The 14,249-nt window shown below is 42.7% G+C and overlaps 1 protein-coding gene across 7 annotated transcripts in view; it reads right to left on the minus strand.

The window, feature by feature from the left end:
* ARHGEF9 (Cdc42 guanine nucleotide exchange factor 9) overlaps positions 1-14,249 on the minus strand; it is a 179,733-nt gene that overhangs the window by 86,025 nt on the left and 79,459 nt on the right. For 5 of the 7 annotated variants that reach the window (XM_050776932.1, XM_050776929.1, XM_050776928.1 and 2 more), the window contains exon 2: positions 5,899-6,078. The exons of 1 other annotated variant lie outside the window; for it this stretch is intronic. In XM_050776932.1, the coding sequence (XP_050632889.1) occupies positions 5,899-6,024 (126 nt within the window). In that variant the 5' untranslated portion in view covers positions 6,025-6,078. Of the gene's footprint in view, positions 1-5,898; positions 6,079-8,562; positions 8,581-14,249 lie in introns of those variants that run through there. One more of the 7 variants, XM_050776933.1, reaches the window with a different exon arrangement.

The following is a 14,249-nucleotide window of genomic DNA, read 5'->3' on the forward strand; positions in this document are numbered from 1 at the left end:
AGGGCCTTGGAAAGCCCCAAAGCCAAGAAAACAATTCAGAATGTCTCCTACTGGTGCCAACTCTTAAATATCATCTTCCTATTGCAAAAAGCAACATATTTCAAGACATTGGCTCACACTACAGCATAAGGGCTAGTAGCTGGAAATAACAGAGTAGGTCAAGCTTGGTTTACAGATGTTGGCCAGGTTCTCAAAAACCCAGGGTAATTTTAGCTCTGGTCCTGCCTGGAGGCTGAGGGATAGGCTATATGACTCTCAAAGTTGCTTTCAACATGGGATTTCTATGAGGGTGACCTGCCCTACCTAATTTGGAGGAATCATCTGGGTGATGTAACAGCTACATTTAAGGATCTCTCTGAGCTGAAGAGGTCTCCATATTAAAAGAAAAAAATAAAAAACCCCCAATTAGCCAAATGATGTACTAGATGATGTAATCCAAAAAATGTGCATAGTGAGAAGCCATTAAGATGGATTCTGTGAATGCAAATTAGTTCTAATAATGCCATTTGAAATTCTAGTACAGGGGAGAGAAATTGCCATGGTCCAGGGAGAAAGATTCTCCCTGCTAATGTCAGCCTAAACTCACAACCTATAATGTGCTACCTCTACAGCCACAAGCAAGACCTTCTACATAAATGATATAAATGTTTAAGACTAGAGACTTATGAACACTTTGAAGCTTGAATGGATAAACAAGGGTTGGTATATTGAAACTCCTCTAAAGAAAGCAAAAACACTATTGCCTTTAGTCTGGAATGGAAGGTAAGTCCTCAAGTGTTAACAGTCTTGTTAGCAGCCCAAGCCTGCCCTTTCCTGATTGTGCTATAGGCCAGAAAGCACAGGATTAAGATTCAGAAGGGGATAACATCACTAAAAGTGGTGGAGCAGGGCACACAAAGAATCAGTTCTTCCACTGAAACAACCTTAAACTGGCAATGAATGATAGAACCCATTGTTTTAGAACTCTAGAATCTAATCCAAAACTTGCAGCAACTTACAGGGGACTGCGTAACGCAGAAAAGGGCAGCAAAAATTCGGTAATAGAGCACTGAAGCACTTTTGCTTATCCCCTTACCATCCCTCATTCCCCAGTGGCTGAAGTGACAGTGGCCCACATTCCTGGTGTGGCTTTCTGGTGCCAGGAGATAATGACCTTGTTCTTTACAATATTTTAGCTGCGCCTTTTGACCTGTTTGGCACTGAGGGACTAGCACAGAGGTTGACCTCTGGCTGGAGAGGCTTTCCAGGCTGTGGCTGCCTTTGTTGAAAGATTTAAAGACATACACTGCTCATGCCCACTTGGGACAAGGGATTGTGGACAGGACAAACAGCAAACAGATGCAATAGCACAAGAAGGAGGAAGCTAAAAACGAAGTTTCTTTGGGAAAAAGGAAGTTTCTTTGGGGAATAAAGGCCATCATGCATACCAGGGAAGTCACACTGTAACACACATGCCCAGGACCAGACGCATGCTCAGAAAAAACCTCAGAGGACCATAGGCTTGTATTTCTGGAGGATGTGTGATCTACATACAAACAGGAGGAGAAGGCTGAGACAAAAGAATTGATGACCTGGCACAGTCTCAAGTGAGTACCCCAGCTCAGAATCAAGCGGCAAAAACCAGGAAAGTAGTATTGTTTTTTCTTCTTGGCACCAGATGTTTAAGGAAATGTCAGGTTATTGGCTGACCAACGAGATAAAATAACAGAGACTTCAGCAACCATATATAACAAGAATACAGTCTTGCAAAAATAGTTGGAAAAAGTCACTAAACAAATGGACAACTGCAACCCTCAACAATCAACAGTAGCAAACCCTGGGGAGAGAAGAAAATCTGATTTCTAGAGTTACCACATTATAATATTCAAAATGCCAAGTTTTCAACAAAAAATTACGAGGTCTACAAGAAAACAGGAACATATGACCTATTCACAGGAAAAAAACAATTTGGCAGAAAACATACCAAAGGAAGCCAAGACATTAAACTTATTAGACAAAGACTGTCTAGTAAAGTTGTCTTAAGATTCAGGAGGCCTGGGTTCAAGTCCTGGCTTTGCCACTAATTCCCTACATGAGAAAGCAAGTTATTTCCATTTTCTGGGCCCATATCTCCTCAGTATTTATACAATGTGGAGGTAGGGTGACTAATGGCAACAAGCTGGGTCCTTGGGAGATAATTTATCCTACAGATGTGTTCTGTTTGATGCTCACTGTGCTTCTTTAAAAATATGAATTACTCATTAACATTTTTAAATATAAAGAGTTTTACATAAAAATCCAATTCCTGGCTTTTCTTGAAATACTAGAAGATCTGGCCCCCCTGGGCTTTCCTCTCCACTATACCCCACTCTAATGATGGGAAACATCCAAGTCACTTTTGCTGTCCTTAGATGGGGCATGGATTTCCCAATTGGACGCAGGCGCCCACTTACCCCTTGTCTCAATTTGCTTCACTCACTTAATTGGCCCCTGTAAGCATCTAAGTTGGCCACTCTTGGCTAAGATGGGTCTTTCCAGTTCTAAATCTACAGTGAATCTAGGGTTTCATAAAGGTGAAAAGCTTTTCCCAAGTATCTCTTTTTGCAGCCAAAATGAGACAAAATACAAATAAAAGCCAGGTCACACTCTAGAACAATGGGCTTTCCTTTGAAAAGTTGGGTTTCCATGATATTTGGTCTGTAGAAAACCAACAAATGATGTTAATGACTGGCTTAGATCATCCTTTCATTTCCGTACTTCCAAGCAGGACAGAAATGAGAGAAATAAAGAATTTGAAAGAACAAGAAAAGTATATATCCAGCTCCTGATAACACCTCAGCAAGCTCTTTACTTTCTGACCAAACCCGTGCCTTGTCACATGAGCCCATCAGTAACAGGCTGTAATGTGTCCTGTTCACAACCTACCCTTAATTAGGCAGCAAGCTCTCCTCAGGCCATGGCCCAAAGTCAGAAAAAAAAAAGCCTCCTTTTATGCACAGTGACAAAGGAAAAGAGCCTGAATGACTTGAAGTTAGGGCCTATTAGACAAAAGGAGGCCCACCACAGACATGAGAGTTGAGACACAATCATATCCTAGCAGTTTACCCTTAGCTCCTAGCAGGGAAACCAGCCCAGGAAAACAGCTGAAGATGTCAACAACTAGATATGAGGACTGATGTTCAGCAAGTTTAATTCATTTAACCTTACCTACTACTGGGAAGGTATATCAGCTCCTACATTGCTCTTGTGAAGCCATGTCCCCAGTACAGAAAGGAAAGAACCTGAGCGCGTGCGTACACACACACACAAGCACATACAAGTATGAAATTCTGAACAACAGAGGAGACAGATGTGAATAGGTTGAAGACACATATACCTGGTAAGTTCCTGTACAGTGGCCAAATGGTATCATAATTCGTATTTACAAGTATCCAGCATATCACAGGTAACAAAGCATTTTTACAAGACCGAATTGTCCCCATTTTACAAGGAAGAAAACTGATATTTGAAGATGCATAGGAAGCTGCTCAAGTTACAATTCTAATAATAGAACTGAGGCAAGAATCTGGGTTTCCCAGACTGCAGGTTGGGTTTTAGTGTGTAACAACAGGTAGGGCTAACTTGAACAGAACCACACTAAACACCTTGATTATCCATCCTAGGGCTCAAATGTCAGCAATGAGACTTCCAGGTAGGGAATGAAGATACCGCACCATGTCAGTCACCAATTTAGTCAAATGATCTTATTTTACTAGCCTAGAGCCTGGGTGTTAGTGTTTTTGTTTGTCTGGGTTCTTCTTCTTGTTTTTTGTGCTACTGAAGTGATTCTATTATATAGCCAGGGTTGAGAACCACCTGGGCTAGACTCTATACCATGTGGCTGCTGGGACTGTGTTCCTGTAGGAACACTCCTCCTGGCCTCGGACTTAGGGACATTAATGGCGCTCACTGATATTCTGAAGTCTGGCTCTGTCATTTGCTTCCCTGAGCAATCCTGGCTTGCTCAATCATTTCCCCCCATCCTTGGATTTACTATTTATTATAAAAGTGACATTTCCCTGAAAATGAAATGCATTTGGATTTGGGTGACATCATCATTGGGTACAGTTTAATCCTTCTTTTAAAGAGGGAGGTCTGTAAGCACAAGACATACCAGCTGTATGCATACAGGACCTCACATTAGTCCTGAAGGTCTGTGGTTATTGATATGCTTTTTCTGACTATCCCTGGGACTGATTCATTAACCAGCAAAGATGAGCTGGGACACAGATGGCATTTGCAGACTCTGACAGAAGAGAAGAAAAGATTGGATATTTCATTAGAAGATTCTCATGATAGAAGGGAATGAGAGGTAATTTTGTCCCTTCCTCTGCTTCTAGGCAGTGCCCTCACCTAAACTGTCCCAACCAGGTAACGATGCTTTCTGGATTTTTTGCCTTGAGGAAGGAGGCCTCTATCAACCTCAAGGGAAGCCTTGATATATGGACCTTCTTGGAGCTAAGAAGGTGGTGGTGATTATTATAATTATGACAAAACAAGTTACCATTGGCTAAGTTCCTAATATCTGTCTAGCACTGTGCTAGACACCTTATTGGCATGTATGATCTAATTCCTTACAAAAAGTCTGTTATCCCTATTTTTCAGATGAGAAAATCAGGGCTCAGGGAAGTTAAAAATCTTACCAAAAGCTATAGAGCCAGAAGGTAGTAAAACTGTATCTTAAGTTTTCTAACTCCAAATGTCCTCTTCCTTTCTTTATATCACATTGCCATAATTCTAATCTTAAGGCCCTTCAACCTCTACGAGCCCTAGAGCTAGCCCTTCTGATCTTTTGTTTGGGGTCTAGAAGACTTCAGCCTAATTTTACAGGAGAAACTAACAAAATGTGATAGGCTGTAGTAAGGATGGTTATAACACACCCTCATGTGGCTTCAGTACTTGTCTTGCCACAAAGCAGTTTTCGCATGTTTTATCTCATTCACTGTGACATGCCCTGGCATTAAAGAACTGTCAAGACCATTGTGCAGATGAGGAAAATCAGAGCTCAAAATAGTCAAATAACTGATTCCAGCTCACAATTCCAAGAAAGAATAAGAGCTGAGACACCTAACCAATGTTCTTTCCCCATAGCACCCTGAGGTCATAAGCACATTGGGATCACTTCCTTTACAGTAACCCAGAAAAAGCAAAAGCTGCTGAGAAATTCCTCCCAAGAGCCTCTCTGTTAAGGGCCAGATTCTTCATGGTACAATGTCAAAGAGGCAGAAGGCTTGCAAGACCTTACATGCCACTTGCTTCCCACCCCCGGCACATTTAGATCCCAGCCACTTGATTCTCTTGAAAAAAGTAAAATCTGATATCAGTAAGCTCCAGCCCCTGGGGGGCAGGGAGCTCACACTCTTATATTAACATCTGAACACACAGTGACAATACACAGGGGTGTGAGAGGCAATGAAGTAGACAGGAAGGAGAGGAGGAGAAGAGCAGAGGAGCAAGAGAAGGAGATGGGAAGAAACTACGAGAAGAAAGGATAAAAAAGATGAGAAACAGAAAGTAGAAAAAAAGAGATAAGAAAGACAAAAGTTCACAGCAATATAGGGTTAAAAAGTTATTCAAAAACCACCAAGGCCAACCCCAAAAGAGGAAACCAAGACCCAGACAAGGTAAGTGATTTGTACAAAGGTGGGAGGTGGTGGGGTGGGGGTGTTAAACAAGAGACAAGGGAAAAGACTAAAAATTAAAAGGGCACAGATTAAAGGAAGCCCAGGTTCTCTGTATGAGACAATTTAAAAAAAGGAAAAAAAAAATATGAGAAAAGCCACCAGGAGAGAAATAAACAGGAGAACAGAGGCTGGTGAAGGGGAAGCCAGGTACAGGCAGCCAAGGAAATAGGAGAGGAGAGTGAAGACTGACACTCACCCTCACAAAGCTGGCAGGAAACCATCCCTCCTCATCGTCGATCTGGCCCCACCACCAATCCTTGTTGGAAGCATCCAAGACTTTGATGACGTCGCCAGCTTTAAATGCCAACTCCCGGTTGGCCATGGTGACGTGATCCCATACTGCCTCAGCACTAACGATGGAATCTCCAGTGATCAGCTTAGGAGACAAAATGAGAATGTGTTCAGTCCACACAGCTACCTTGCTTGCCCCTTCCCCCACCCACAGAGCTCTACTACTTATAGAAAAACTCATATATTCGAGTGGTGAGAGATAGGGGTGAGGGGGACGGCACTGGAACACAAGTTCCATTGAACTACAAGACAAACAATACTGTCAACTCTCTGTTAGTCAGTGCATGGAATGACCCAGAATATGAATATGTACTACATATGTCTTATGCTTTTTATCCCTAATCATGAACTCCTCCTACGCAGAACAAAGAAAGCTCCAGTCCATCTCTCCTTGGTGGTTCAAGGTGGCTCTGGGTCAGGAATGGGTGGAGAGGCTGAAAGCAATGGCTAAAATGAGAATCAAGCTTATTTGCTTTCAATTCCCTGTGCTCCTCCCCCTTTCCTCCTCCTCCTTGGAACTGACTAATTGAGAGTTGGTGGTACATTATTTAACCCCACTGTGCCCCTCCTCCTGGGGTAACAGACCATAACATTCCTCACGCATAATGGACCCCAGTCCTGCAGCCTCCTCCTCTCACTCACACATGATGCCATCCAGAGAGGTTATGGGTAGGAAAGAATATGGCTTTCTGTGATGCCTTACACCCAAGAAACTCAACTTTAGCACAGATTCTCTCAGTGGTTTGTACAACCATTCTGTGAGACACGGTAGGGGGAGAGGTCGGGGTTGACTTCTGCATTTGATGGATGGCAAAACTTAACAAGGAAGTGAACAGATGAGCTGGAGATCACCCAGCAAGGCAGGACCTGTGCATGGAATGGACCCTAACCCTGCTCACCAGACGTTATGGCTAGCAGGACTGGGCTCCACACAAGAGCAGGCAGACATCTATTCCACTGCTGTACGAGCAAACACACATTCATGAAATTCATCTAAGCACAGTGATAGGGATGGGGTGAGGGTGGGGAGGTAGTCTGCCTCTCTCTACCATCCTGCCCACTGTGTTATTTTTTCTTTTTCCCTCAACTGTTCCAGCTTGTATGGGCCATCAGTCTTCTCAGCATTTGAGGTAACACATTCCAGAATAGAGAACACATGGCCTATCAGGCAAAGAGACTCAAGCACTCTCTCCCCAGCACTGAATTTCTGAACAAGTCCTCTAGAAGTCAGCTTTTCCATCAGCCTACTTTGCTCAAGGCAATAATGGCTCCATAAGACCAAAACTAAAACAACTTAAAGACAATCGAAATAGTCTATGGAATATATATCCTCTCTCATATATCTGCCCTCCAACACGCTAGCCACAGAATAACCCTAGGTTCTCAAAATAAATGCACAACAAATATGAACACATATATATGAACACGCACACACATACTCACACGCTGATCTTTGACTTAAGTTAACATGTTTTGTTCAGGTCCTGCCTGATGCATCTGTCATGGCTCAGAATTCGTCTTTGTGCCTTCCATAGAAGGTAAGGCATAGGGAGAGCTCTTCAGGATAGATAAAAAATGAATTTCCAGCAGGACCTTTCACAACACCACCTTTCAAATACCTCATGCTTTACGTTTTGCAAAGTGTTTTCATATATACTCCATCACTTGATCCTTACGGAATAAACTGGGCCTCACTATTACCATTCATTCATTCATTCATTCATTTTAATTTTTTGAGATGGAATCTCACTCTGTTACCCAGGTTGGAGTGCAGTGGCGCAATCTTGACTCACTGCAACCTCCACCTCCTGGGTTCAAGTGATTCCGGTGTCTCAGCCTCCCAAATAGCTGGGACTACAGGCACACGCCACCATGCCCAGCTAATTTTTGTATTTTTAGTAGAGATGGGGGTTTCTCCATGTTGGCCAGGCTGGTCTCAAACTCCTGACCTCAAGTGATCTGCCGACCTCAGCCTCCCAAAGTGCTAGGATTACAGGTGTGAGCAACTGCACCTGGCCATTTACCTATATTCTAAATATGAGAAAACTGAGGCTCAGAAATGTGACCTGGTCCTTCAGCCAACAAGACAAGTAACACATTATGAAGCTGGGTCTTCTAACTTTGTGTCTTCCTATAATTATCAAACTGTACTACCAATGTCTATTCATTACCTACACTGAACTCCATCTATGATATCATAAGCCAGTTGGCTCCTATTCTTAAAGAACCCTACAGGAGATTTACACAGCCACCTTTAATCATAGGTGCCCATGAGGCTGAGGACATTCATTTTTATGTTGAACTTGCTTTCTTCCAATTGTACTAAAAGTCAATTTCTCCTTGTTTTGGCTTCAGTGAAGAAAAAGAAAAGCTGGTCACTGGCCTACTAAAGTAAATTTTTATAGAGAAGTCTCCCCTCTCCTGGAAAAGATGGGTCCCAAGTGGGCATTGTTAGAACTCAGTAAGCACATACAGCCCCAACCCAGACCACCACTAAGACCTGTAGTTTAAAGCTATATTCATAGCTTTTTATCAAGGGTCAAAGAGTATCTCAGCATCAATTACCAACCTTCTGCTCAGGACACTATCTGTGGTGCTCTTTGAGGTCCCCCAGGCCCAGATCTGGCTGATTCCACTGTCTATATTTTTTACTTTGCAGTCTTCTTTTTAGGAACTCCATGCTTGACTTTTCCCAGAAGCAGATAGCTGACTTTTGTCCCCCATTTAGTCCAGTTGATATACCTGGGCCCTCAGGTCACAAGGCTCAGCTATACCCTGGACAAAGCCAATCTAGGACCTAGTGGTCACAAAAACAACTAACCAACTTGCAAGCCTGTTGTCAGGGCCTACTTAGAATCAATGACTGTCAGAATTGGACAGAATTTTAAAGATCATCACCTTCATGCCCTCATTTTATCGATGAGGTTTAACAAAAGTACAGTCATCAAATGGTCAGCCTCCTGGACCAGGGTTTTTTCTAACATAACACCACAGAGAGGGAAGACAGGTAGAAAAAATAATCTGAATTTAAGACCTTGTTATACTACTAAAGGTGTAATGATAATTATGATGATGTTAGCTAATACGGAGCGTTTACTATATGTCAGGCACCATTCTAAACATGTTATAGACATTAATTCATTTAAGCCTCACAGAAGCCCTGTAAGGAAAAACTATTGCTACTCATATCTTACAGATGAGGTAGCTGAAGCTCAAAGAAGTTAAATAATTTGCAGTTCACACAGCCAATAACTATTGAAGCCATTATTCCAATACAGGCACAGTCTGGCTCTAGAGACTCTGCTCTTAACTTACAAACTATTCTACCTCTGGGTCCCAGTTTCTTCACATATAAAATGGGGATAATTCTACTCTACCATCTGCTTTGTAGGCTATAAAACACTGAACTGAGAGCTGACAGGTATATGCATGGAGGTGAGAGGAATGCTAATCCAGAAGGGGTTAATAGCTGTGTGGGGCTTCTGTGTTCTCTCCTCACAAACACAAGCAGGAGCAAGGGGATGTTCCCCCTTCATCTTCTGAGTTGTTTTTAAAATGTAAACTAAACTTAACCAGGAAATTGGTTCCAAATCTTCCATTTGTGTACAGAATTAACTTTTAACTTGCTACAATTTTTTTTTTTAAATGCACTTTGCTCTGCTCATCCATCTTCCATCCAACATTCATTCACTGGGCTCCTACTGTGTGTGGGGATCTGCTCGCTATGACTCAGTTGCAGTCCTTACCTGAAGAACAAAGGGTTTCCAGGTACCAACAATGCTTTCCAGCAGGATGCAAAGGTGGTTTTATGGGCAGGCAAACCTACCTTCAATTCTGGGCTTTACTACTTTAGAAAGTAGCAATGACAACAGGAGGTGAGGAATAGAAGGGGAGTCAGAGAGAAAAACTTAAATGTAATTGTCAGTATGTAATTATGACATCTAAGAGTACAGTTTCACAAAAGCCAAAGACAAGAGTTTCTAATTATACAACCTTGGGTCTCAGTTTTTTCATCTGCAAAATGGTGGTAATGATGTTTGCCTCACAGGCAGGGTTATAGAGAGGGTGAACTGAGAGGGTGGATATACAGTGCCTGGCATGTGCTGGCCTAGCACGAGACTTCAGAGAAAGGAGGTTGATTATACATGGGTATTGGGCTCTAGAAAGGTTTTGTGTGGCAATGAAGATAGCCCTTAAAGAATGGGTAGGATGGTGCCAAATAGAGAAGGAAAGGGAGGGGCATTTGAGGCAGAGAAATGAGATTAAGCAAAGTCTCAGAGATGAAGACTGGGAAATGTGATGGTCAACGAGTAGTGGAGTTTGGAGAGAGTAGGGTTGGGAAAGGGGAGTGGAGGGAGTGATGGCTAAAAAGGTAAGTGAAGTCATGTTTGGAGGACATTGAATCTAGTTTGAGGAAAAGAAAAAGGTCAAAGTTGATTTTTGGGTGCAAACGTCAACTAAAGCATAGGGTAAATTAGAAGGAAATATTGGCTTGGCTTGGCTTTGCAGGAGAAGAGATGACAAATTTTCTCTTTAAAGTATTAAATATGGGGGGCCAGCAGGACACCCGGGTGGGTGGGAAGCTCAAGAGCAATTAGGGTATATATACAGGTTTGGGAATCAATGGCCCAGAAGAAATTGTGAAAATCAGAGTTTGCCCTGGAAAAATGTGCTAAGAAGTCCAGAAGCCTTGGGAAATCAAGATTTATGTTTAAAGATGGAATGTGAGGTAAGGAACAGAAAAAAAGCTACACAAACAAAACTAAATGAAGCTGTTAGCACATCATTAGGATACAAAGGAGTATGATCTCTCAAACTCCAAGACAAGAGTTTCAAGCAGCAACAGCTCATCAACATTATCAAATGGTACAGAGCTATAAAAAGAAAACCAAGAAAAGGCCATTTGGGAGTAGCGATAGCAGAGATTATATTCTCTATTCCCAAACTGGTTTATATTCCCCTCCCTGCCAAAATCCAACTGTTACCATCCTTCATCTTGCAAGCCTATCATAAAGCCAGAAGATGGAGCAGCATCATTCTAGAAAGGTACTCAAAGAGCTCTGAGCCTTAGGACAGTAGTACTGTGGCTTCTAACACAATAATTCCCAATCCCCAGGACATTTTAGAGGAAGCACTAAATATAGGGTGGCTCTTGCTCAATCTTACAAGTGAGGGGGACACATAGTGTTTCCCACTCCCACATCAACGAAACTTTTGGACATGAATAAGAGGATGGGGAGGGTTAAGAGTCCTGCATTATGCTTAAAGACGGAATAGGGTATTATTTCTTTGTATCCAGATTTCTGAAGACAATCCTAATATCAAATATTCTATCTAATTGCTCCCCACAGTAGATACATCTGTTATCAGCTGTCATGTGCCTTGATTTTTAACCTAGAAATATGATTGCTATACCCTGGAAGAACTGGGAATCTGAGATCTAAGGCAGGTCTCTGTGACCAAAAAAGGCATGTGTGTTTGCAGTGAGCTTGGGGTGGCCAGTGGACCCTTTCATTGGGAACAAAAGAAGAAATGGAAAAGACAGAAGGAAAGTAAAAGAGTTAGAAAGGGAAGGAGGAAGCAAGAGAAGCTTACACTTGAAGAAAACATACGCTGGAAACTGGATAAAGGGCTTTCTTTTGTGATTTCAACCTCTATAATTCTCCAACGTAAGCATTAACATCTCCGTTTTTACTGAAGATAACTTGTGATATAAATCAAGTAGTCCACGGTTACCCAGTTAGTAGATGGTGGAACAGATTTGAATCTCCAGCTGGCCTTACTCTACAGCTTTGCTATTTGCCAGTCCCCCAAGGTACCTGTCAAATGGCAGGGAGGGGGACCAACTCACCCTGTGAATGACCTAAAGGTCAATTCCTCAGAGGGCTTGTTAAAACACAGGTTGTTGGGCCGCATAGGTCTTGAGAATTGATTAGGTAGGTCTGAAGTGCAGCTTGAGAACCTGCATTTCAAACAGATCCCCAGGTGATACTGATGTTGCTGGTCTGGGAATCACAACTGGAGAACCACTGCCCTAATGGACTTTCCTAGTGTAGGCCCTACCCTTGCCTCTTCTGATGCCTCATTCTTCACAGATTTCCCCATGCCACACCAAATGTTGTGCTCCCTGCCTCCAGCACTGCCTGCCTATCTCCAAAGCCTTCCTCAGTGGTTGGTAAATGTCTGAAAAAGAGTATTTGGGGTCATGTAAGGAGCATGCCCAAAGTCAGGCTGTGTTAACACAGGAAAAAACTTGGGATTATGGCTGTCACCCAGTCACTTACCTACAACTTCTTGTTATTCCCCTCTAACTCAACAGCACCACTCCCAAAATAGATATTTAATTAGTTTTGGTGGCTGTCAGAAATATTAGTGTTTTAATAATAAGAAGCAGAAGGGAGAATGGGTTAAAAAATGTGAACTTCACATGTTGTATGGAAAGCAAGTATGCCAATTGCCATGAAGGTAGATGAGCTGGACCTGCCTTCCAAGAAGCTTCATAGGAGGAAAAGTAGGGACATGATGGGGGTTTGCCTATGAGGTTTTCTCAGTTTGGTGTCTGCCCATATCCTCCCAGAAGGCCCCCTTCTCCTTAACAGCTAAACTTGGAGAAGAGCAAATTATTTTCCCTTGGTCCCTTAAGCATATCTAAAACAAGCTGAGATTTTATGCCCTCTCCTGAAAAAGCTAGATCTCCTTTTAATACAGCCTTGTAAACACTCTGGCTATCTTGCCCAAAGTGTTGAAGGATAACCATCCTCCCTATTTTTGGAAAGGTGTGAACCAGGCTGCCCCAACAATAGCTACGAGGTACCACAGTATACAGCAAAGACTCAGATTGGCTATAGGAAGAAAATCTGCCAGTAACTCACCAAATGATCTTGGACAGGTCCCTTTCTCTGTCTCAGCATTTTTTTTTTTTTTTTTTTTTAGACAGAGTCTTGCTCTGTTGCCCAGGCTGGAGTGCAGTGGTGCAATCTCGGCTCACTGCAACCTCCACCTCCTGGGTTCAAGCGATTCTCCTGCCTCAGCCTCCAGAGCAGCTGGGATTACAGGCACCTGCCACCACACCTGGCTAATTTTTTGTATTTTTCATACAGACAGGGTTTCACCATGTTGGCCAGGCTAGTCTCGAACTCCTGACCTCAGGTGATCCACCTGCCTCGGCCTCCCAAAGTGCTGGGATTATAGGTGTGAGCCACCATACCCAGCCTGTCTCAGTTTTTTTACATGTCAAGTGACAGACTGGAACCATATAGATGATCTCTCAAGTCCCTTCCAGCTCTGGTATTCTACTGAGGCTAACAATTACTCTGCAAAGGACAGAGATTTCATTATTGCAGCGTATTTCTCCTCACCCTTCTTTGTGCTTGATAGGATGCTTTTACCGCTTTCTGCTCAAAAAAAAAAAAAAAAAAAAAAAAAAAAAAAAGAGATTTTTTTTTCCTGAAGATAACTCACTCAAGCATTGCCGGCAACAGTCAGACTATCTGGGAAAATTGAGAAATGGGCTTCCCACTTAAACCCTTGACTGCCGCATTCAAAAGTCAATAGGGACCTTTGCTTTTTGTTCTCTCCACTTAGTTCTTCAGATAAATCATCCTTCTCATGACATCAGTTCTCACTCACCTCCAGTCCTATATTTCCTACTGCCTGCTCCACATTTCACTGGATAGTCTGCTACCACCTCCAATAAAATGCAAAATTCATCATATTCCCCCATTCTCCCTCCTTCTCAATTTTTCCCATTTAAGGAAAATCTTCTGGGCTTCCTATTTCTTTCTTCTAACCGGCTTCCTTGGCCCCTACAGGTCTGTCCCTTCCTCAAGCTATGCCTTAATGATGCAAATCTTAAAGCATTTTTGCTAGTATCACTCCTCAAGCTCAAGAAGCTTCAGTAACTCCCCACTCTCTCAAAGCTCTCCTTAATCTAGCCTCATCTCTGGATCCAACCTTTGCCTCTAACAAGGCAGGGGTTTTCTATCACTCTTGCCAGAACGAGTCTCTTACATCCTTCTCATGACATCAGCTGTCACTCACCTCCAGTCCCACATTTCTTACTGCCTGCTCAACATTTCACTGGATGGCCTGCTACTGCCTCCAACAAAATAATGATCAATCCTACTTCTGTGCCTCTGATTTGGCCATATCCTTAGCCAATGGTTACACGTAGCACACTGGAGCCAGGCTGCTTCTTCCTAGCTGTATGATTGTGGCCAACCTACTCCTTAATCCCTTCTCTGATGACTCCAGGCT

The sequence above is a fragment of the Macaca thibetana genome, chromosome X (genome assembly GCF_024542745.1).
Source record: "Macaca thibetana thibetana isolate TM-01 chromosome X, ASM2454274v1, whole genome shotgun sequence".
NCBI classification, from domain to species: Eukaryota; Metazoa; Chordata; class Mammalia; order Primates; family Cercopithecidae; genus Macaca; species Macaca thibetana.